Below are 25,180 nucleotides of genomic sequence, written 5' to 3'. Positions count from 1 at the left end.
CATTCCAGAAGCCAACTCGTCAGACATGGATTGGACTGGACAATGGATTGGAGAGAGATGGTGATGAGAAGTGAGCTACTTGCATCAGGTGGACACTTGAGACTGTGTTGGCATCTCCTGTCTGGAGGGGAGATGGGAAGGTAGAGGGGGTTAGAAACTGGCAAAATGGTCAGGAAAGGAGAGACTGGAAGGAGGGAGCGGGCTGACTCATTAGGGGGAGAGTAAATGGGAGTATGTAGTAAGGTGTATGTAAGTTTATATGTGAGAGACTGACTTGATTTGTAAACTTTCACTTAAAGCACAATAAAAATTATTTTTTTTAAAAACAATGGACAAAGAAAAAAAAAATAAGGCTCCAGAAGTTGACAGAATACCAGTCAAGACATTTCAACAAATGGACACAGCACTGGAGGTGCTCACTCACCTATGCCAAGAAATTTGGAAGACAAGCTTCCTGGCCAACCGACTGGGAAAAAAAAAAGGAGAGATCCATATTTATGCCTATTCCAAAGAAGAGTGATCTAACCGAATGCAGGAATTATCCAACGATGTCATTAATATCACATGCAAGTGGAATTTTGCTGACAATCATTCAAAAACAGTTGTAGCAGAGTATCGACAGAAAACTGTCAGAAATTCAAACCAGATTCAGAAGAGGACATGGAATGAGGGATATCATTGCTGAAGTCAGATGGATCCTGGCTGAAAGCAGAGAATATCAGAAAGATGTTTACCTGTGTTGACTATGCAAAGGCATCCAATTGTGTGGATCATAACAAATTGTGGATAACACTGTGAAGAATGAGAATTCCAGAACACTTCATTGTGCTCATGAGGAACCCGTACATAGATCAAGAGGCAGTTGTTCGAACAGAACAAGGGACTACTGCATGGTTTAAAATCAGGGAAGATGTGCGTCCATCACGGTTGTATCCTTTCAGCATACTTATTCAACCCGTATGCTGAGCAAATCCGAGAAACTGGACTATATGAAGAAGAATGTGGCATCAGGATTGGAGGAAGACTCATTAACAACTTGTGTTATGCAGATGACAAAACCTTGCTTGCTGAAAGTGAAGAGAACTTGCAGCACTTACTGATGAGAATCAAAGACTACAGCCTTCAGTATGGATTACCCCTCAACATAAAGAAAACAAAAATCCCCACAACTGGTAATTGGGAGTATGTAGCAAGGTGTATGTAAGTTTTTATGTGAGAGACTGACCAGATTTGTAAACTTTCACTTAAAAAAAACAATAAAAATTATTAAAAAAAACAAGTGGAAAGCTTTGGGGGGAAAAAAAACCCTCACAACTGGACCAATAGCAACATCATGATAAACAGAGAAAATATTGAAGTTGTTCAGGATTTCATTTTACCTGAATCCACAATAAACACCCATGGAAGCAGCAGTCAAATCAAAGGACACATTGCTTTGGGCAAATCTGCTGCAAAACAACTCTTTAAAGTGTTAAAAAGCAAAGATGTCACTTTGAGGACTAAGGTGCTTCTGATCCACGCCATGATATTTTCAGTTGCCTCATATGCTTGTGAAAGCTGGACAATGAATAAGGAAGACCAAAGAAGAATTAATGCCTTTGGATTATGGTGTTGGCAAAGAATATCGAACATACTGTGGACTGCTAAAAGAACGAACAAATCTGTCTTGGAAGAAGCATAGTCGGAATGCTCCTTAGAAGCAACGATGGACAGACTTCGTCTCACATACTTTGGACATGTTATCGGAGGGACCAGTCCCTGGAGAAGGACATCATGCTCAGTAGAGGGTCAGCGAAAAAGAGGAAGACCCTCAAAGAGATGGACTGACACAGTGGCTGCAACAATGGGCTCAAGCTTAACAACAACTGTGAGGATGGCACAGGGCTGTGTTTTGTTCTGTTGTACATAGTGTCGCTATGAGTCAGAACCGACTCTTCGGCACCTGACAACAAGGCACGAAAACAAGATTGTTCCCCAATAACAGCTCAGTGGACTTAACTGCCTGTAGACTCCTCAGTCTCCTGGTTGAAATATGAATGGAAAAGTACCCATCCTGTGTGGTTACCATGTGTGGTTACCTGAAGAGGAGGAGGGTGTGGGAAGGAGCAGGGAAGGGACAGATACAGAGAGGTTCTGGAATGGTTTTTGGCAGGCTGCAACCAAAGGCAGTGGATGCTAAGACCCTATGGAGCTTTGAGTGCCTCATTCCAGACACAGACCCCATTTTTTGATTGTGTGAGGCTGAGGGAGATCCAGTTTGAGAGAGAAACTGGGTGATTGGGAAACAATGTGTGAGTTGGTAACAAAATGAGCCCTGGGTGGTCCTGGTGGTGTGGGAAAGTATGAGGGACAGACAGATGAGGACAGTCCCTGGAGGGTGACAAGAAGCAGAGGCTGAAGTAGGGAGGGCTGAGACTGCTGATGCCTTCTAACCTGGTGGGGAGAGCTGGGCTTGGAAAGAGAGGGAGCAGGGACACCAGCTGACCTCTACTTCCCAGACCCCTCCCATGATTCCCTGATTCCCTCCCTATGGGCCCAGGGCCCAGACATCAGCAGTGACTCAGCTGATGAAATGCAACCCCATGGCTTGTTAATGAGGAAGCCTGTTTTTTAGCCTATTTCAGAAACCAGTATCCTCCAGAGAGAAACCCTCTCACCTGCCTTCCCCTCTTCCCCACCCAAAGAATGAGATCAGACTTGGAGAGATCTGGCCCCTGGAATGGTGATGGGGGTGGCATGCACACGCTTATGCATGAAAGGACCCTGGGAAAGTGACCTTCTATAATGAGAGGATGGAAATGATGGTCAATGGCTCAGACTCGGAAGTTGCTCTACCTCAGTAATCGGGGGAGGCTTGGGTGCAGCCTCATGGGGTGCCAGAGCTTGTACTGCATGACACTTGCAAAGCTGTGACCCATGAGGTTCAGTCTTAGAATGATAGGAAGCAAAAGAAATATTTAGCCACCAAAATGCCACTTCACACTGTGACATTACCCAAGCAACATTTCCAAAAATTCCCTTCATCCTTCCATCTACCTCCCTCATTACTGTACTGCAGCTGCTCCCAAACCTCGCTTTGCAACACCCCTTGGAACAATCTATCCCAAATGTCAGTCTTCTCCCTTCCTTTTCTTCTGAATTTGCATTGAGATGGTTTTAAAATACGGTTGCTCACCAACAAAATGAAGAGACAACCCACAGATAGGGAGAATATCTGATTAAAAAAACCATTGCCGTCAAGTCAAATCCAACTCATACCGAACCTAAAGGATAGAGTAGAACTGTCCCATAGGGTTTCCAAGGCCATAAAACTTTTCTGAACAGACTGCCACATCTTTCTTCTGCAGAGTGGCTGGTGGGTTTGAATAACTGGTCTTTCACTTAGCAGCCCAGCTTAACCACTGTGCCACCAGGGCTCCCGAAAATCTGATATAGGTCTAATATACAGCAAAAACTTCCACAACTTCACAACAAAAAGACAACTCAATAAAAAAAATGGGCAAAGAATTTGAACAAACGTTTCACCAAAAATGATATTCAAATGGCCAAAAGCACATGAAAAGACGCCCAACGTCATTATCCATTGTTGTTGTTAGGTGTTGTCAAGTAGGCTCTGACTCATAGTGACCCTGTGTACAACAAATGAAACACTGCCTGGTCCTTCGCCATCTTCACAATCATCGCTATGTTTGAGCCACAATGAGATATAGCTTACCCGCATTACAATGGCAGTGATAATAAATAACAGAAAACAAGAGGTATTGGAGAGGATGTGGAGAAATTGAAAGCCTCACCCATTGCTAGTGGGAATGCAAAATGGTACAGCTACTGTGGAAAACAGCTTGGTGGGTTCTCAAAATGATGAATACAGAATTACCATATGACCCAAAAATCCCAGGCCTAGGTATACACCCAGAAGTAAAAGTAAGAACACAATCAGAAACCTGTACACCAATGTTCACAGCAGCACTTTTCACCACAGCCAAAAGGCGGAAGCAACCAAAATGTCCATCGTCAGATGAATAGACAAGCAAAATGTGATATTTACATACAACGGAATAATACGCAGCCACAAAGAGAAATGAGGCCCTGATACACACCACAACATGGATGAACCTTGAAAACATACGCTGAGTGAAATAAGTCAGGCACAAAGGACAAATACCATATGACCTCACTTGTATGAAATAAGCAAACATATAGAAACCAAAGATTATTCGTGGTTAGCAGGGGTGGGAGGGAGGGAGAAAGGGGGAATTTTATTTGGAGAGTACTGACTTTATGTTAATGGTGATGGAATAATCAGGAAATAGATAGGGATAGGGGTTGTGCAATATGAAAAGGGTAATCAGTGCCACTGAATTGTGTGTGTAGAAACCCTTGAATCGGCGAATGTTGTGTATATTTTCATCACAAAAAAATTAAATCCAAATTTTAAAAAATACAGTTGTACATTAGTTGGCCCTCCTTTTTTGATGACAAAAAGGTAAGCTAGTTCCTTTTCTGGACTCTGGATGGGCTGTGGCTGCCTATGTTACCAACAGAGGGTGGTGGAAGTGCCCCGAGATGGTTTCTGAGGCAAAGTCATAAAATGGTACGTCCTTCTGCCTTGTTTATAGCTCTGAGCCACCCTGCAAGAAATCCAGCTATTCTGAGGCTTGGTGAGACCGTGGCCACAGACAGAGGCCATGTGGAGGCTAATGCTCCAGCCCACAGACCCAGCTGAGCCCGGCCTTTGAGTTATACCAGCCCAGGTGCCAGAAGTGGGTGTGAAGAAGTCTCCAGATGATTCTAGCCCCCAGTGATTCACTCTTCCCAGCTGAGGCCCCAGACCTTGTGATGCAGAGAAAAGCTGTCTCTGCCATGCGCTATTTGAGCTCCTGACCCCAGGATCTAGGAGTGTAAGAAAGTGGTGGTTTTCTGCTACTGTGTTAGGTGTGGTTTGTTATACAGCAGCAGGAATTGGAACAACCACAAAGTCCTAGACAACTGCTGCAGACGGGGCCAGGAGAAGGAGGGGAGCAACTAGGAGGGCAAAGCCAGGATATTTCTTAGCACTGAGGGAGGGGAAAGACTGAAAATGCCCCTATGCTGACGACTTGTAGCCTGGTACAACTGTCTCCCAGTGGGCAGTTAGCATAGATCAGAGGTACGCGAGGCTCACCTGGGCATGCAGAACGCAAACTCAGATGCTCCTGTGCTGGGTCCTGCGGACATATTGATGGAAGGAATGGGAGAGACAGGGAAACACACGAATAAAGCAGTTTTAGGCAATCCCGTCCACCTGAAGGAGGAAGTCAGTTTGGCTAAGGTGGGGGGCAGGAAAGGTGGGGCATTGGTTCTGATTCTGGAAAAATATCTCCCAGGCATTTTTTGGGTTTTAGTTCTATAACAGTCATTTCCCCTTCCTAATATCACCCTGATTTTCTTTCAAGCCATTATCCTTCTTCCATTGGAGATAGTCTGAGGGAGCTTTATTCAGACACCTAAACCCAGTGCAATCGAGTCTAAGGGGTAGGCGTATGACTTACATTAAGCCAAAAGTCGCCCCCTCCCTGGAATGTGAATCTAAGCAAATGGACAAGGCTGAAGACCCTTGAAGTTGTCCTATAATAGACACCACTGATGCTGCACCCAGATTCTCTTTACCATCCTCAGATGCTGGGAGTACTGGTTGCTAATGACTCATAGCTGCCCATTCTCCAAAACTTGACCTCAGTAATAGAAGTCACCTCACCAAGAAAATGCCTGTGACATTCCTGCCTCCCACCTCTTGGCCAATGACTGAGTAATACACACACACACACACACAAAATCAGCCCTTCTGCCTCAAAGTGGGGCAGCTCTGGTGCCATTCACACTCAGAGAACCCCTCAGGATCAGGCCGAGACTAGCCTCCAGCTGAGACCGCATCTTACCTAGCTTCTTCCCTTGCCCTGTCCTGCTTCCCTGGGCTTCTCCTGGGACCTTCCCTCACATGTCCAAGAATCCCCAACTCAGGAACTGCTAACAGGGAGCCTGACATACCCTTTTCATGAGACTCTCCTGGGTTTGTGTTTGTGGCCCTCCAGAACCAACCAGCTTCCAAGCCTTGTTCTTTAGTCTTCCCTTAAACTGTAAACTCTCAACAGCTTTCCAGTAAATTCTTTTTGTTTTAATTTCCAAAGCCTGTTACAGAACATGGAACCAGAAATGGAGGATTCTCAAGGACATGAGAGGTGTGTAGGATTGTCTGGGAAGGGACAGAAGGCAATGAAACTAACCCTCATATTGTGGTTTGAACCCTGGTCTCCTATGGCAGGTGGGATGAAGCAGCTGAGTCAATGGAGCCGTGTCAAGTTCTGGGAGGCTGTGACCTACTGTCACAAGATATCAAGGTTTGAGGCTTTCAAGGGCAAGTATTACCTTAGACTCATGCAAGAGAAGCCCTGGCTCTGTACCTTAGAGGCCCTTGTCTCCTCCAGCCACTCCATTCCTCATAGAGCGAGGCACCCACAGGGCCAAGGGATATGCCCAGCCAGAATCTGCACCCTGTGGGCCGTGGCTGGGAAAGCCTGCCTAACTTCCCCAATGGCTGTTTCTGGAGCTAGAGAAGTCCTCTTCCCTGGGCCTGCCTCCCCAAGGGTGGACCACGCCTCAGTGGTATAAACAATAGGCCAGAGTGGTGGAAGGGGGGGCAATTTGTGAGGTGCACGCACAGAGCTTAGACATGCAGGCTGCGCTATCTGTGTATGCCTGTGAGGTCCCTGGAGTGTGGCACAGAGCTAGGCAGCAGGGAGAGGCCAGCTCCCCAAAGTTGCCAAGTTCCGATGCAGAATTCAAAGAGTTCTACAGAAAATTCTACATTGGAACTTGGCCTTCCAGGTCATTATGAATGTATATTTGTCAAGGTAGGAGGATAGAACATGTTTTATTTTACATTTTGTTAGCTTGTGTTTGTCGTTATTGTGAGTTGCCGACGAGTCGGCTCCAACTCATGGTGACCCCATGTACAACAGAACCATACGTTGCCTGACCTCACACCACCATCTTGAGCGTTGGTATGCTTGAGCCCATTGTTGTGGCCACTGTGCACACTGAGTGCTTTCTAACATAGCGAGCTCACCTTTTCAGCACGATATAAGGCAATATTCTATTGTGATCCATCGGATTTTCACTGGCTAATTTTCGGAAGTCGATCATCAGACCTTCCTTCCTGGTCTATCTTAGTTTGGAAGCTGTGCTGAAACCTGTCCATCATGGGTGACCCTTCTGGTATTCGAAGTACTAGGGAAAGAGCTTCCAGCTTCAGAGCAACACCCAAGCCAGCACAGCACAACAACTGACAGACAAGTGGCGGGTATTATTATTAGACAAACAGAATTTAAGGCAATAATATGAATAGGGATAAAGAGGGATTTTATTTAATGATAAAAGGAATAACCCATCAAGAACATGTAACAGACTATCGCCCTGTGATACTATTTAAACCTTGAGCCAAAACTATCCCCTAAGGTCACCTTTTAGTGAAATAACAGATTGGGACACAAAATAAAGCATATTTAGTGCTTCAGTAAGAAACCGTATGTATGAGACCAAAAGGTCAACAATCACTCTAAAGCAAAGATGAGAAGATAAGGGGGCTGGGAAACTAGAGTACTGGAAATGGAACAACCAGAACACAAAGAGAACGTTGACACGTTGTGAAAAATGTAGCTAATGTCACTGAACAGTTTGTGTAGAGATTGACAAATGGGAACCTAATTTCTGTGTAAACTTTCACTGAAAACATGATAAAATATTAAAAAAAAAAAAAAAAGTAACAATCAGAAACCTGTATGTACCTAACAGCATATCTTCAAGGTTGGAGAAGTAGACAAATCTTTAACCAGAGTGAGAGGCATTCCCAGACCACTCATAGAGAATGACAGTTATGTGAACATACAGGTAGGAAAGCAGGGGAGCTTTGAATCATTCAAGTCTCAGTCTTGATCCCTGTGATGGTTGATGTTTTGTGTCAACTTGGCTAGGCCATGATCCTCCATTTTGTGATCTGATATAAGGGGATTTTCCTCAGGGGTGTAGCCTGCATCCAGTATATACGGATGTTCTGGCAAAGCTCTCTCTCTCTCTCTCAATCTTGCATCCAACTCGTCATTCTCTAACCTCCAGTTCTTGGTACGAGAGCAAGCAGCCTGCCACCTGACCTGCAGATTTGGGAATTTGCCAGCTCCTGCAACCACATAAATCAGGAGAAGCCTTCAGCCTGATGCCTGACCCATGGATTTGGGACTTGTCAGCCTCCACAACTGTGTGAGCCATTTCCTTGAAATAAATCTCTCTCTCTCTATATATATACATTTCACTGGTTTTGCTCCTCTAGAGAACCCAGCCTAAGACGGTCCCCTAATTCTAAAATAATACAATTACACTTCAAAGACTAATGTAACATTACCAAAAGTGACCACATACTAGGCCACAAAGCAAGTCCTAACAAATTCCAAAGAATCAATAGAACACAGAAGACAAAGGTCCCCAGACTGTGGAAAATTCCACTGCCTCAAGCAGCTTGCTTGGCAGGCCCCATAGCTTTACATTAAAATACTGGTTCCTCCCTCCTTAACTGCTGTCCAGAACTAGAGGAAACTGGTGGAAATCAATGTGGACATTCAGGTTAACCTTTTAGACATAGTAGACATACATAGTAACTTCCCTGCCTCTGGGTGGAGTTTAACTGCCATTTTCTGAACACGTGATGCATGAAGTTTTATGTAAACCCCATTGTGCCTGTGTAGTATCATTAAAAATATTGCTGATGTAACTTGTATGAACTTCCTAATTGCAAACCCCTTAAATGTAACCTTCTCCCTTGCCTTCACTGAGCAGTCTTGGCGGCAGCAGCCCTGACTGTTTCCTTTCCTTACAGAATGAAATAAAGGTGCCTTTCTGCTCTCCCGCCTCGGTCTCTCGTTTATTGGCTGAGATGAGTAGTGCCAAGCAGAACCTGGGATTTCCACCTGGCAACACACAGGCCACATTATCTGATTATAATAATATTAAAAACCAATAATAAAATAACTCCCATGCTTAAGGAAAATCAAAACAAAACAAAAAACCACCACTCTTCTAAATAATTACTGGGAAAAGGATACATTACTACAGAAATTATGAAATGTTTGGAATCAAATGACAATGGCAGAACTACAAATCAAAATTCATGGAACAAAGAACACTTACAGCTTTGAAATACATTTATTTAAAAAGTAGAAACATTGAAAATTAATGAGCCAAGCATTGGACTGACTCAAGAAATCACAAAAAGAAGTACAGTCAACCCAAAGAAAGCAGATTACATGAAATAACAAAGATAAAGGTATAAATATGGAACTTCGAGAAAACCAGAAGTCGGTTCTCTGAATAAAAGGCAGCAATAGAAGGGCCCCTGAAGTGCTTGCCTCCAAGTATAAACATGGGTGGTGCAGGCATCAGTGTGGCTTTCAGTGGGGGAGGAGGTGGACAAAGGTAGGGGTCAGCGGGGCCAGACCTGCAGCTTCTTGGACATGCTAAAAAGCTCAGGCATTGTCACGCAGTGGTTGGGGGGGACGGGTGATCATGGAAGGGTTTGAACAGAAAAGTGTTGTGGTTAGTGTGGGAAGCAGGATAGAATTGGAGCTAGGTTTCTGAAGGTGACCAGGCCAGAGCTGAGACCAGGTGTGTGAAGCAGGCCAAGGGGCTGGGAGGGAGGTGGAGGAATTAGGGAACGAAGGGGTTCACCTTCCAGAAGCTCTGGTACTCCCTGGCTGTGTGACCCTGGGCAAGCCACTGAGCATCTCTGTGCCACAGGGTCCCCTACATAAATGACCTGTACAACTCTACAATTCTCCCAGCCTGGGGCCTGTGCAAACATCCCAGTTACTGACCCAGCAGCCACTCCCTCTTCCTCACAAACGAAACTCCATTTTGTCGGCCTGTGAGCACACACAGCCCTGGGTGGGGGTGAACCTCAGCTGGCCTAGTCAAAGAGGGTAATGTACTGGGGGCCAGTGTGCAGCCAGGTTCTTGCTCAGCCTGGAGGGGGTGAGGTGGAGGTACTGGGCTAGTTTCTCCTTAGGGTAATGCTCAGAGGAGGGAATCCGTGTTTTCCCTTGCCATGAGGAGACACCAGACATGTGGAGGGTGCTAGAAGGGAATAAGGAAGCCCTGGGTGATATCCCTGAACCTGAGCCAGGCCTAGGACCACCAACCTCCAGCCTTGAACTGTGGTTTAGTCACTGTGTGTTGGTTTTGAGGTGCTGGCGTGGTTAAGAGCACTGACCCTGGAGCCTGCATTTGAATCCCCTTTGCAGTTTATTGCCCATGCTTCCTTGGGCAAGTTACTCAACCTGTCTGCCCCTCAGTATCCTGTCGGTAAACAGGGATTAAAAAGATGTCCTCCTTCACAGGATTTTATGCGGATTAAAGGAGGAAATACCGTAGAAGAGTGCCTATGGAAGTCTTTTCTGCTGCCGGCGGCTGAACACGCACCATGGCTGCATGTTCTGTGTGATGTCTCCATACACACATGCACACACACACGCACACACCCTGCTCCTTCACGAACTTTGCACATGCTGTTTATTCTGCCAGGTGGGCCCTCCCTGCCCCACAAACCCACCAAGCCAAACCCACCAAACCACCAAACCGAACCCCTTGCTCTAGAGTCCATTCCCACTTATGGTGACCACATGTTATACAGAGGAAAAGTGCTCCATAGGGCTTTCCTGACTGTAATCTTTATGGTGGAAGATCACCAGGCCCCTCTTCCGCACCGCCACTGGGTGGGTTCTGCCAACCTTAAGGTTAGTTAGTAGTCTAACGCAAAGTTCGCGCCATCCGGGGACCTTCACAAACCTTCAGGCACCAAAAACACCTAAGGAAGCCTTTCCGGAGGCCCAGGCAACGCGCCTCTGCAGAAGACTCGATTCCGTGCCTGGGCCTCCCTCCCCGCCGCGCGCTGTCCGCAGCCGGCGCCCAGGGCTCTAGGGGTTGATTCTCTGCACTCCTGGTTTGCTGGGTGAGGAGGGGTTTTCCGGGTGGAGGTCCCAGCCCCCAGGCGCGGCCAAGTGCGCTCTCCCGGGCCTCCCTCCTGTGACCACACGGGCTCCGGGCAGCCCGGCCGCTCTGCCCGGTTTCTCCAATGGCAGCGGCGCCGGGCCGAGGGCAGGGGCTTGGACGGGGAGGCCGGGCAAACGGAGGGGTCCCCGGGCCGCCTCCTCCAGCCCGGCCCCTTTCCGCGGTCTCTGCCCCCCTCTTTCCTCCCTAACGAGCCGGGCCCCACGGGAGGTGAGCGAATGCCTCCCCCGCCCAGCGCCGGCTGATGGAGCTAAGTGATTCCGGGCACCGCGCTCCCCCGCGGCAACGACCCGCGGGCCTCGGGAGCCTTGCTCATGCCGCTCTTAGCAGTCTGGGCACAGTGCGCCGCGGCCCCCGAGCTGCCGGCCTCATTAGGAACCAGCCTCAGCCGGAGGGGCGTGCCGCGAGTGCGCGCAGCCCAATTTGTGCTCGACCCCGGCCGCTGCGCCTCCGCCCGGGCGGGTCCCCATGGCCCACGAAGCTCCCTGTCTGTCTTTCTGATTTTCACTTCTGCTCCCCCAACCCATGAATATTCTTTGTCTCTTTGTCAGGCTGCTTCATGGGGGGAGCCTAACTCTTTCTCAGCCCAGCAAAGGGGGCGACACCTGTTCACCCGCAGGAGTCTTTGTCTCCAGCTGGTGGGGGAGGCCTGGAACTGGGGTCCCCGCAGTGAGTTCACCCATCTTGCCGCTGGACAGGTTTTTTTTTTGTTGTTGTTGTTGAGAATATACACAGCAAAGCATACACCAATTCAACAGTTTCTGCATGTACACAGTTCAGTGACATTGATGACATTCTTTGAGTTGTGCAACCATTCATTCTCACCCTCCTTTTCTGAGTTGTTCCTCCCTTATTAACATAAACTCATGGCCTTATAAGGCTCCTAGCTAATCTTTCAAGTGGCAGTTGTCACTTTGATCTCATATGGATAGTTCTTAAAAGAGCACAATGCTCAAGGCAAACGCTCTTTACTAGTTAAGCTCGCCTACTCTGACCCTAATATCTCGGAAGCGTGTTTTCTCCTTTTCAAAATCGGCAATTGAGAGCTTGACATAACTAACGCCATAATCATACTCTAAGTAACCTGTAAGTTTTCTTCCTGGCATTTTGTACACTCTCACTTTCAATGTCCTTTTTTACTATACCAGCTCCACTGGTCTCTTTCCAAAGGAGCGTGGGGCCTCCTCGGCTCTTGTGGCCTTGGTCTCCCTCTTCTTTTTCTCTTGGGAGCCGGCCTTCAGCTTGCAAGGCAGCAGCTAGAAAGGCTGCCTGGCTCTTTTGGTCTGTAACTTTCTTCTTGCTCCTTATCTCAGTCAGAGGAAACTTGGCAGGCCAGTTCCACTAGCGGAGAGATTTTTATTAAGTTTTTTTGCCCATTATAAACATAAAGATTAGAGTCCAGATGTCTGGCATGCATATCTTTAGTTTAATAAAGTGTTTCTTGTAGTTGTTCTGTAATATATACTCATCCAACCATCCGTGGGCTATGTAATCCTTGCAAAAATGATATATGAACTCTAATGTAATTCCTACATTACAGTTTATATATCATTTTTGCAAGGATTATGTAGCCCACAGCGGTAGGTGGTAAATGTAGAAATTGCTTTTCAGGACTCCATAAAGACAGCCTGTGTTGCTGCCGGACTGTCCATTGGTGTCACCTCCTAATAAACTTTCTCACTCTTTCTGACCCAGATTATGTTTCATTGGCTTGATTGCTCCAGGGCACGGACTCCAATCAGGTAACACTCTTGTTTGGTTTTAAGAAGACTTCAGGGAATATTTTTGGTTTAATGTTTAAAGATGATCTCAGGGTAATAGTTTCAGGGGCTCTTAAAAAAAAATTTTTTTTTTTTTCTTTCCAGGCACCATGGCTCCAGAAAGTCCATGAGAATATGAAATTCTGTTCTGTATTTTCCCCTTTTTGATCAGGATTCCTCCATAGAATCTTTGATCAAAGTGTTCAGTAATGGTAGCCGGGCACTATCCAGTTCTTCTGGTCTCATGGCAAAGGAGGCAGTTGTTCATGGGGGCAATTGGGCACACGTTCCATTTCCTCCTCCTATTCTGGACTCCCTTTCACTGTTGCTGCAGGTGAATACAGATCAATTGTTGTGACTTGGATGGCCTCTTGCAAGCTTTTAAGACCCCAGGCACTACACAGTGAATTTAGGAGATAGAACAGAAGCACTAAACACAGTATTAGGCCAATTAACTGGGAAGTCCCATGAAATCATGACCCTAAACCTCCAAAACAAGGAACCAAATCCCATGAAGTGTTTGGCTGGATGTAAACAGCCTCAGCAGCTACTTTTTTTTTTTTCTAAGTGAATCTATCACACAACTTTTACCAATTCAACTTTTTACAGGTGTACAACTTAATGACAGCACTTAAAATAATTGACTGTACAACCCTACCCTTAATCAATGCAGTTTTTCCATCACAGTTAACCCCCCTTTCCCCACTCCCTCCCACCCCTGGTAACCACTAATAAACTTTGGTCTCTATGTATTTGCCTGTTCTTGTCTTTTTATGTAAATGAGGTCATAGAGTATCTACCCTTTTCTGATTGACTTATTTCACTCAGCATAATGTCTTCAAACTCCATCCATATTGTAGCAAGTATCAAGACGTCATTTCTTCTACTGGCTGAATAGTATTCCATCGTATGTATGTTTATCCATTCATTTGTTGATGACCATTTAGATTGTTTCCACCTTTTGGCTATTGTGAAAAGTGCTGCAATATACATTGGTTTATAAGTCTCTGTTTGAGTCTCTGCTTTCAAGTCTTTTGAGTATATACCTAGGAGTGGAATTGCTGGGTCACACAATAGTTTTATTTTTAGCTTTTTGAGGAACCACCACACTGTTTTCCACAACAGCAGTACCATTTTGCATTCTCATCGGCGATAGACAAGGGTTCCAATTTCCCCACATCCTCGCCAACATTTGTTATTCTGTTTTTTTTTTAAATCTTAGCCATCCTAATGAGAGTGAAATGGTACCTTGTGGTTTTGATTTGCATCTGTCTGATGGTTAGTACTGTACAGGCTTTCGATATGGAAATAAGTTTTGTCAAAAATGTTTTCCTAGTTGACATTGCTTTTTATTAAGTTATTTTTGTACGTAAGAATCTGCATTTCATCTCAGCCAAAAACTGGAGAAGCTATACAAATAAGAATTTGTATGAGGTTTTTTTCATTTATGATTTCTGTTAAGCTTAATGTAACCTCCTCTAGAGATCTGATTTCAAATCTAGAGCCCTCCTATTTGATTTTATTCTATTTAGCAACTCAATCCATCTAAAATATGCTTTGGCATTAGATGTGTATATTGAAGTTAGATGTGGATAGAAGGGAGGGATTTTTTCTTAATTTACTCCTGGTGTGGATTCATTTCCATTACCTACCCATCTGCTGCAGGCCCAGTGATTTTCTCCTATGTTTTCTATTCCTGTTCAGTGGACCTTCTTTGATTCAATTCAGTCAGCATTTCTTGGGCTCCTAAAACTTTTGCTCACCTCTTCATAGTTTACACAGCATTTGTGTATATATACTGTAGAGGGACCTCGAGTAAGACAGATGAGAAAGAGCAAGCTTCCATGTGACAATAAGACCAACCCGCCTTCCAACAGAAGCAGAGATTTTATCTGAAGGCACTGGGATAATCCTGAGAAAAGGAAGAAGAAACAGGAATGTGTGTGTGGGGGGGAGGGGGTGGTAGGGAAGTGCTCTACTAACATTAGTTAACTGTTACCTGTTCTCAGAAAAAATGGTCTAAGAGTAAGGAAACACTTTAAAAAACATTCTGTGATTTGGAGTTTAATCTGGAGGCTTGCAACTTTTTGTTATGTAAGGATTGCAGAAAATGTTGACACTTTGCAGAACCTTCATCTGATTCCCTTAAGACTTCGTTGAGATGGGGGGGTGTGGTTAGAACCTTGGGAACAGGTGTGACTTGCCCGAAATCACACAGCAACTTCCTGGAGAGCTGAGACTAGAACCCAGGATGCCTTAGTTACCTAGTGCTGCTCTAACAAAAATACTGAAAGTTGATGGCTTTAACAAACAAAAATTTATTCTCTCACAGTTTAGGAGGCTAGAAGTCTAAATTCAGGGCGCCAGCTCCAAGGGAAGGCTTTCTCTGTCTCTCAGCTCTGGGGGAAGGTCCTTGTCATCAATCTTTCCCTAGTCTAGGAGCTTCTCATTGCAGGGACCCTGAGTCCAAAGGACGTGCTCAGCTCCTGGCTCTTCTTGCTTGGTGTTAATGAGGTCCCTCTCTCCTCTGCTCCCTCCTCTCTTTTATGTCTTAAAAGAGGTTGACTCAAGATACAACCTAATCCTGTAGATTGTGTCCTCATTAGCATAACTACCTCTAATCTTGCCCCATTAACGTCATAGAGGTTAGGATTTACAACACATAGGAAAATCGCATCAGATCACAAAATGGTGGACAACCACACAATATTGGGAATCATGGCCTAGCCAATTTGACACACATTGTGGGAGGACACAATTCAATCCGTAACACAGGGCTTCCCTCCCTTCTTTCTTTCTATAATTTATTGAAGACCCACAATGTGGCAAACACTTGTACCAGTAGTGGGACTACAGCACTGAATGCAAAAGACAGAGTCCTCCTGCCCTGTGATGAGTACTAGAAGCATGTCAACATTTACCCAAGTTGTAAGATAATAAAGGTGGGGTGAGGCATGCTCTAGGTAGGATGGTCAGGGAAGGCTCCTCTTAGGAGACAAAGCTTAAAATAGCCAGGTGAATCTTAGGGAAGGCCAAGGGTAGCTGAGTCTTTTAGGACAAGGAAGCAAGGAGTTCTGAGATTCCAAAGTGAGAGTGGAAAGAAGAAGATATATTTGAGACATATTTTAAAGGTAGGACTAAAAAGGGTGAGGGACAGAAAAGAACCAGGGTGACTCCTAGGTTCTACAAAGAACAACTAGTTGGATGATGGTGTGATTGTGAGGTTGAGGAACCTGGGAGAGAGCAGAGGAGTGGCTGAGAATCAGAAGTTGAATTCTGGCCACATTAAGTCTGAGAGGCCTATTGGATATCCAGGGGGATATGTCATTTGGGCTGTTAAAACCACAAGCCTAGGACTTGGGGGAGAGGCCCAGGTTGGAGATATGAATTTGGGAATCATTAGCTTATAGAAAGGATATAAAATCATGGGCTTAGAAGAGATCCCATAAGGAGAGGAGTGGAAACCTGGTGGTGTAGTGGTTAAGAACTACACCTGCTAACCAAAAGGTCAACTGTTTGAATCTACCAGGTGCTCCTTGGAAACTCTATGGGGCATTTCTGCTCTGTCCTGTAGGGTCCCTATGAGTCGGAATTGACTTGATAGTAATGGGTTTGGTTTTTCTTTTTCGGGGAGAGGAGAAAAAAAGGTATGCAGGACTGAGGCCTGGGATACTCCAACATTTAGAAGTCAAGGTCAAAGAGGACGAGCCAGAAAATGAGACTGAAAAGAACATCCAGGGTGATAGAAGGAAAACCTGGTGTGTGTTGTGTCAACGGAGCCAAATGAAGCATGTGTTTTTAAAAAGGATGTTCTAAAAAAACATGTTGAATGCTGCTAGGGGGTTGTGTAAAATAAGGACATAAACAGGATGACTGAATTTGGCAAAATAGAGATAGTTTATGACCTTGATAACAGGAGTTTCAGTGAACTGCATTGGACAGAAGCATGACTGAAGGGGGTTGAAGAGTAAATGCTGACTCCTGTATAAAAATGGCAGATAGACTACAAAAGAAAAAACCAAGACAATTACTAACTCCAGGAAACACAAAAAGGTGCTCAGAGATGGAAAGGCCATCATAATATACTAAATGGCTTAGTTTTGAAGGGCATATTGCAGCCTAACTTGTAATGCTGATCTATTGTCACTTTGCTTCCATACAGATAGTCCTTAAAAGAGCATAATGCTCAAGGCAGATATTCTTTATTATTTAAGCTAGACTATTATTTGGCTTTAAGAAGAATTCAGGGGATATTTTTGGTTTAAGGTTTAAAGATGATCTCAGGGCAATAGTTTTAGGGTTTCATCAAGGCACCATAGCTCCAGAAATTCTGGAATCCATGGTACTTTGAAATTCTGTTCTGCATTTTCCCCCTTTTGATCACAATTCTTCTACAGAATTTGTTCTTAATTATGCTTTAAGTAAAAGTTTACAGTGCAAATTAGTTTCTCATTCAAAAATGTATACATAAATTGTTTTGTGATATTGGTTGCAATCCCTGTAATGTGTCAGCACTCTACCCCTTTCCACCCCAGGTTCCCTGTGTCCATTCATCCATATATCCTCCTTTTTTTAATGACACATGAGACAAGATTAGCTGAGAATGGAAGGGGAATAGAAGATACTAGAATGGAGAAGGTGTGAACAGGTAGTTATAAGGGAAGTGTAGAAGGGATGTGGGATGTCTGAGGGGTGGTCCATGTGGCATGTGAGGTCATCTATTTAACATGTGGCCCGTCGGTCCAGTAGTGACTTTTCCCAACCCGTGTAGGTTCTGAGAAAGTGGGCATCAGGAGAAGCAGGCCCTCTGGCATCTGTACAGAGGTGGGGTTTGGTGTTTTCAAGAGGGCCCCAGGGTGGGAGGCATGTCTTAGAATGATGACCTGATAGGCATGGCAAGTTGAGACATGGGTATCCTGGCCTGTCCCAGGGCCTGAGCCCTTCATGTGATCTGGCTCCATCAGTGTTCAGTCGGTAACTCAGACTTGAAGTGCAGAGTAAGGTACCAGGTCAAGGTTACACAACCGACCTAAGCCAGACCTCTGGGCTCTACCCTTGGCCTGACCCACTTTGTTTCCAGGCCATGGGTAGAATGTAAATGTTCCTTCTGGGCTAACCCAGGAAAGTACTCTCTCTGAAGATATCTCAGCTGTTAGTAATAATAATAGCATTAATAATATAATGGTACTGAGGTTCCCCCTTCAGCCAAAGATTAGACAGGCCCATAAAACAAAATGACACTAAAGGGGCAGATCAGCCCAGGGGCAAGGACTAGAAGGCAAGAGGGAACAGGAAAGCTGGTAATAGGGAACCCAAGTTTGAGAAGGGAGAGAGTTGACATGTCATGGGGTTGTTAACCAATGTCCTAAAACAATGTGTACTAACTGTTTAATGAGAAACTAGTTTGTTCTGTAAACCTTCATCTAAAATACAATAAAAAATAAATAAATAATATAACCTGTTATCATCGAGCTGATTCCATCTTATGGCAACCCCATGTATTTCAGAGTAGAAGTACACATAGGGTTTTCAGTGGCTGTGACCTTTTGGAAGTACATTGCCAGGCCTTTCTTCTGAGGTGCTTCAGGGTGGATTCAAATGGCCAACCTATCCATTAGTAGCCAAACACTTAACCACACCACCCAGGGACTCCTAAACCTGCAATATCACTATTAACTTTGCGATGGTCCAGGAATTTTTCTAAAGCTTTCATATATTAAATTATTTTAGTCCTCACAACAATCCTATGAGGTGTAGCTATTATTTTTCTACACTGGAGAAACTGAGGCACAGAGGTTAAGTGACTTGTCCAAGTCATGGAGTTTCAAGTACCAGAGGTCAGAATCAGACCCAGGCCATTGGCTCTTGTCTTCCTGAGAAAACCGCTACCCAGCACTGCCTCTCAAATGGCCCTCACAGCCTCTAAGGGGACATTCCTGAAAGATCTGGAGTCAGGTCCTGAGTGTGGAAGGGTGCAGATGGTTTAAGGCCCCCCCCGGGGGGCCAGACCCCTCACTGCACTGATGGGGAAGTGCAGCCATGTCCCGGGAGCTTCATTGCACAACTCAGGCACCTCTTGGAGAGGAGGCCAGTAGCCCACAGGGGTGAGGTGTGTGCACAGCCTGAGAGGCGTGGGGTGGCTATCCTGGGTCCAAGGACCAGAGGGGCACACTGGTCGCCCCAGGGGAGGAAGGCTGGGGCTCCTTCAGACCTGGAGGCTAGGGCAGGTCTGGGTCTTGGGATCCGAACCAAAGGCAGCCTTCTGAGGCTTTGTCCACTTGGCTGCTGCTCCTCTCCCTCCTCGAGCCCTGTCCCCAGGGCCCCCATGCTTATACTCCCAACCCAGGCCCAAGAGGTCACCTGCCCTGGTCCCCACAAACTAGGGCCCTTGGAGGTAGGACTCCCCTCTACCTTTGAACCTTACTGGACCTGGGCTTCTTTTCTTCCCATGTTCCTGCCTGGGAGGGGTGACAGGGATGTGTCAAGAAGCTGTCCCAAACGCCCCCAGTCTCAGGGCCCGAGTCCCTGGACCGTGCTCTGTGGGGCCTGTGCATGGGGTGGGAGTGTCCTGCGCTCCCCCAAAGCCTGACCACCCTGAGCTGTGGGAATAACACCTCTGATTCTGCCTGTTTCATGGGCCTACAGGCAGGAACTCCCCTTCCTGGGGTGGCCAAGACAAAGCCCCCTGTCCTCGCCACCCTGGCTGTGTGCAGTTTTTATCACTTGTCCTCTTAATTGAGTCCCTGCACACCTGACTGTCTCTTGCTCCACTACTCCTGGGCCAGGTCCCTCTCAGATCCTCTCAGGGGGCTATGTTGGAGGATCTGGGCTTGTTGATCCCCGGCCTCATCTGGGCATCCAGAAATCCTGGAGACCATTTCTAGGTGCCTCCAACCTGTTCCTCTCCCCAAGTCCAAAAAGCCACAGCCACACGGTGGCAGCTCCTGTCACACCACTATGGCACCACTGCCAGTGACAGCCCAGAGGCCTGCACCTCCTCCCTTACCGGCCTTACACAGACAGGCCCACGTGCGTCCCCAGATGCCTGAATCACTGCTGACGGCTTGGGACCTGGCGGTCACGGGCTCCTGGGGAGTCACTGGGGAGGGGGTGGCAGCCACGTTGCCTCCAAGGGAACACCTGCGGGTATAAATAGGCAGCCAGCGAAGGCAGCGCAGCAGAGTCAGTGGAGCAGCCCTGCGCCAGGATGCCTGACACCACGCTGCCTGCCTGCTTCCTCAGCCTGCTGGCCCTCACCTCCGCCTGCTACTTCCAGAACTGCCCGAGGGGCGGCAAGAGGGCCATGTCGGACATGGAGCTGAGACAGGTACAATGGACGAGGCTGTCCTGCAGCTGCTAGGAGGGAGCAGTGCCCCAGGGCTGGCACCGCAGGGCAGTGACCAGTAAAGGGGGGCATCGTGGAAGAAGGCAGGCTTTAGGGGAAGTGCCCAGTAGGAGGAAGGAGGCTTGGCATGGCTGGGCAGAGGGACCAACAGGGTGGGTCAGAGGGGGCCAGGCTACCGGGTCAGCCAGGAGGGCTGAAGGGTTCCCGGACACTGTCCCAGCCAGAGAGGGGATACAGTAAAGTGGGAGATGCTTCCCCAGTAACTGGGCTTAGGGCTGGGTCAGGGAGAACTGAGTAGCGAGGCCTCCTCTATGCCCATGGGGTCCCCTCAGAGAAGACTGGCTCTGTCCTGCCCAGCATTCAAGGCCTTCCCCATTCAGCCCCCAGGCTTTGCTGGCCACAGGCACCCCAGCCCCATACACAGGAGCTGGCCAATTGCTCTGAGCTCTCCTGAGTGGTACAGTGGTTAAGTGTTCAGCTGCTTACCAAAAGGTTGGCCGTTGGAATCCACCAGCCAGTCCTTGGAAACCCTATGCAGCAGTTCTACTCTGTCCTGTAGGGTCACTGTGAGTCGGAAAGGACTCGATGGCAATGGGTTTGGTTTTTTCTGTTTTGTTTTCGGTTTTCTCCTGAGTGGAAGGTGCTATCCAAGTATCCTGTAAGGAAGTTCTGGCGGATACCTAGCCCAGTTCTCTCCTGTTGCATGTCCAACAGATTCTCTTGTATTTCATTTTCAGCAGAGATGAGGGAATCCAATCACCATACTCTCTTTTGCTGGGGCCACAGGTGGCTCAGTTTCAGCCTGTTGAACACACCTAGCCGGGACAGGTGGGCAAGCCCCACAGGTTACCCTTTCCTCTGCTTGGGTCATTTGAAAGCCCAGACCCAGCCAGCTGCCTATACCCTCTCCTGGGGCTCAGGCCTCTGCCAACCACCTGGTTAGTCCGTAGGTGGGTGAGCAGAGGGTCAGGTAAGGGCAAGCCAAGAGGGGAGACAGGAAATGGGGGGAAGGGCCTGGATGTGGCCTGGAGAGGGCGGGGCTCTCTATGCTGGAGGCGCGGTGCTAGGGATCAACTTCCAGTGATAAGGGCAGGGAAGGAAAGTCTGGATTAGAGGGAGGGTTGGTGCGCAGCCGAGAGAGCCACACCACTGAGAGCCCAGGGCTGATGAGGAAGGCCTCCCCTTTGCGATAGCCCCTGGGAGACCCCGCCCCCGACTGAGGGAGCTGCTGCTGAGGGCTGTTACTGAGAGATAGTCCTCGGTCTCCTGGTTTCCAAAGGACTTCAGTAGATTTCTACTCCCGCCCTTGATCGCTCTGGGGGCCGAAACAGGACCAGAGCGACGCAGAACCACCAGCTTCCCCATAATCTGCCCCCCAGTTCAGAGTGGCTCGGGGAGTCCAGGCCGCCCTGCTCACCCGCTTCCGCCCCTTGTCCCCGCTCCCCGCCCGTCCCTGCAGTGCCTCCCCTGCGGCCCCGGGGGCAAGGGGCGCTGCTTCGGGCCCAGCATCTGCTGCGGGGAAGAGCTGGGCTGCTTCGTGGGCACCGCCGAGGCGCTGCGCTGCCAGGAGGAGAACTACCTGCCGTCGCCCTGCCAGTCTGGCCAGAAGCCATGCGGGAGCGGTGGCCGCTGCGCCGCGGCCGGCATCTGCTGCTATGAGGGTGCGCGGCTGGGGTGGCCGGGTGGAGCCGGGGTTTGAGGCCCGGCGGGACTCGGCGGACTGGGGGGCCTGGGTTCGAGCCTCAGCAGATTAGGAGGCCGAGGGGGGCGGGGCGGGGCGGGGCCTGGAGGGGCGAGGCCCGGAGGGGCGTGGCCTGCCGGGCCCCGGGTGCTTGCGGTCCCCCAGTCGCGCCCACCCGGGAGAGCGCCGCCCTGCAGGCGGGCTCAGCCCATGGTCCCCACAGAGAGCTGCGTGACGGAGCCCGAGTGCCGGGAGGGCGCCGGCATCCACCGCCGCACCCGCGCCAGCGACCGGAGCAACGCGACTCAGCTGGAGGGACCGGCCGGGGCCTTGCTGCTGCGGCTGGTGCAGCTGGCGGGGGCGCCCGAGCCCGAGGAGCCCGCCAAGCCCGGCGTCTACTGAGCCTCGCCGACCGCCGCCCCGGCGCGCTCGCCCCGCCCTTCCCTTGCAGCAAGAAAAATAAACCTTTTTAAATGCATCGCTGCGATCTCCGGTCTGTCTGTCTGTCTCTCCGGTGGTGGGGAAGGCGGGGTGGGGTGCAGACCCCCTACTCCCGGCCAGTCCCCCGACCGAAGCCTTGGGCAGATCCAGCCCAGGGAAGGGGCAGATCCTGTAGAGACCCTGAGCCTGTAGGGATCGTGAGCCAGTAAACAGTTCTCGACAGAATCTAGGGCAGGGCGGCCTGGGGGCGGCCTGGGGGCGGCCTGGGGGCGCGGAGGGGCCCCGAGCCGGCGGGTTGGAGGATCCTCGGGCAGGGGGTGGAAGCAAAGGCAGGGAGAGGTAAAGACACGGTAGACAAGATAGCGATAGCAAGAAAGAGAGAGCAGAAAGATGGAGAGAGAGAGACATGGAGAGGGACAGAACCGAGAGAAGGCAGAAGGAGACAGGCTTGCGGCTACGTCAGGGGGCGCTGTGAAGGCAGGTGGAGCCAGTTCCCGAGGCCTGGACTGTCAGGGCTGCCTTCCCTCACCCCTCCCCACCCCACCTAGGCTCAGACAGACCCTGGGCAGGGAAGGAGAGCCCAGGGCTTAGAGGTCACAACAAGGACGGAGTAGAAAGACAGGCTCCTTGGACTCCTTTTTTTTTTAAAAAAAGAAAAACACCTGCAAGGGCACCAACAGAAACAGTGTGCCCCAGAGCTTCAGACTGTAACAGAGTTCAGACGGGCCAGGGGATGACCAGAAATTCCTGTCCCCACTTACATCCCAGGAGACCCAGACACAAAAGGCTTCAGGGATCCCCCAGGTCTCCAGAGCCTCAGTCCAATGTCTATTTCATAGATGGTGGTGCTGGTGTTTATGGGGTGGGGGGAGGGACGGTGGAGCCAGCCAGGAAAAGCCAGTGGCAGGAGGAGAAAGTGTCCAGGAAGAAACAAAGCACTCACATTAGGGTCCCTCACCCAGAGGGGAAACAGACCCCACTGAGAACAAAGCACAGATACAGCCACACACAACCACACACATGCATCCAGGAAACATAGACAAGAACATAATGACCCCTGTCCACACCCCAAATACAGACATTTGGAACCACAGAAAAATCCAGACACAACAGATGCGTGTACACACATACACACAAACACACACACATTCACATTGGCTCCCAAACAGGATGTTCTGTCCTTTGACATGTAAATTCAGACCAAACATGACCACTAACACTTGGCCTTTGCTTTCCTCTGTCCCCTCTTCCCCTCTGCCCTTACTTCCTTCTTTGTCCCCTTGATCCCATCTGACCTTTGTCACCTTTGCCCCTCACTGCACTCTCTTTCCTGCCCCTCCAGCTCCATGGCCCTATTTGTTTCTCTCCTTGTCTGCCTATGTCCCCCCCTTGCCTCTTCAGTCCCCTGTCCCCCTCTGTTACCTCCATCCTTCTCTCTCGTTGCCTCTCTCTTCTTCGCATACTCTCCTTGGGATTTCTTGCTCCAGGTCTTGGGGCCACAAGAGGCTACAGCTCCTCCAGAATCCTCTGCAGACTTGGAGGCCAGAAGGGAGGGCAGCAGAGAGCAGCCACTCCAGCCCTGACCCCAGCGCTGGCCCTGACTTGAGGCACAGCCTTGTGACTCAAACAGCCCAGCCTCACTCAGGCAGCCCTGGCTGGAGTGGAGTCCAGGAGCCAAGCTGAGGTCGGGCTCCTTAGAGCTTCCCTTTGTTCACCCCCACCCCACTCAGGAAGCCTCTACCAGTGGCAGTGTGCCTGTGTGGCCCACTTGGGGATAGCCCCCAGGTCACAGTAGGGCTGGGAGGGGAAAAGGCCTGATAGGAATTCATCAGCCTTTCCTCATGGAGGGAACTGGAAAGAGGCAGCTGGTTTGGCTGCACTGGACCCAATCCCAAGTGCTGAGGTCTGGACTTGGGGGCAGTTTTAGAATGTGGTACAGGCCCCTCCCCTTCCCAAGTCAGACTTAGAAACACCGTTTCCTCCCTCTGTCTTCAGAACAGTCAGGCCACCACTGTTCCCTCCCACCCTTGGGAAGGGATGGGTCACAGGTCTGCCCACCACCCAATTTACACCTCCATGGACTGTCAACTCTTTTTCCCTTTCCTTGAGTCCGCTGGCCACAGAGCCATTTGGTGTAGAAAGTCCAGAAGTCAAAGAAAGCTCTTGGGCTGTCTGCCCAGCCTCTCCACGGGTAAGGGAGCCTTGGCAAGCCGGTGACAAGAATCTCTGTGGAGTGTCCAGCCCTTCCCGTCTTTTGTTTCATGAAATGGAAACATCAGCAGTGTCTTTTTTTTTTTTTTTTTTGAAGTCTTGCCAAATGCTCGTTTATTGCCTTAATAATTTTTAAATAACCTTTTGTTTTATCAGTCTACGCTATTGATTTGTTTTGCTTTTTTTTCTATTTGACTTTTGTCCTTTCTTAGTTATTTTCTTTCTTCTTTCCTATATTCTTTTGCTGCCAACTTTCCCCCACCCCACCCCAACCACCAGCCTGTGGCAACCACTGCTCTGCTTTCTGTCCCTACCGTCTTGCTTTGCAAGAATGCTATGGCAATGGAATCATACAGTATGTAGCTTTTTGAGCTTCTTTCACTTAGTACAATTTATTTGAGATTCCTTCATGTTGTCACATGTGTCAAAATGGCATAAGAGGAGGCATCTGACTTCCCCTAACTTCTCAAGGGTGAAGAAGAATCAAGATTAACAGCCCAAGGCTGATCCTATCAGGCAGAGGTCAGACATACTCCTCTACATGGCCCTTTTTACTAATTCTGACACCATCTGTCCCTCCCACAGCACCCTATTCCTCTGCTGAGCTTGATAATTCATTGCAATGGCCACACAGAACTCACAGACAACACT

The 25,180-nt window shown here is 48.5% G+C and overlaps 1 protein-coding gene and 1 long non-coding RNA gene across 2 annotated transcripts in view; one reads left to right on the top strand and one right to left on the bottom strand.

Moving 5' to 3' along the window:
- LOC126067434 (uncharacterized) overlaps window positions 1–24,215 on the bottom strand; it is a 45,204-nt gene extending 20,989 nt beyond the window's left edge. The window contains exon 1 of the long non-coding RNA XR_007515400.1: window positions 23,741–24,215. This is a non-coding gene — a long non-coding RNA (uncharacterized LOC126067434). The remainder of the gene's footprint in view (window positions 1–23,740) is intronic.
- AVP (arginine vasopressin) lies at window positions 20,059–22,349 on the top strand. Its single transcript, XM_049869288.1, has 3 exons — window positions 20,059–20,178; window positions 21,656–21,857; window positions 22,101–22,349. Exons 1-3 carry the CDS (start codon window positions 20,059–20,061, stop codon window positions 22,277–22,279), a joined length of 501 nt encoding a protein of 166 aa, XP_049725245.1. The 3' UTR covers window positions 22,280–22,349.
- Window positions 24,216–25,180: the final 965 nt, after the last annotated feature.

Source organism: Elephas maximus, chromosome 25 (assembly GCF_024166365.1).
Source record: "Elephas maximus indicus isolate mEleMax1 chromosome 25, mEleMax1 primary haplotype, whole genome shotgun sequence".
In the NCBI taxonomy this organism is placed as follows: domain Eukaryota; kingdom Metazoa; phylum Chordata; class Mammalia; order Proboscidea; family Elephantidae; genus Elephas; species Elephas maximus.
Note: the sequence above shows the minus strand (reverse complement) of the source record. Positions and strands in the feature narration are given on the sequence as shown.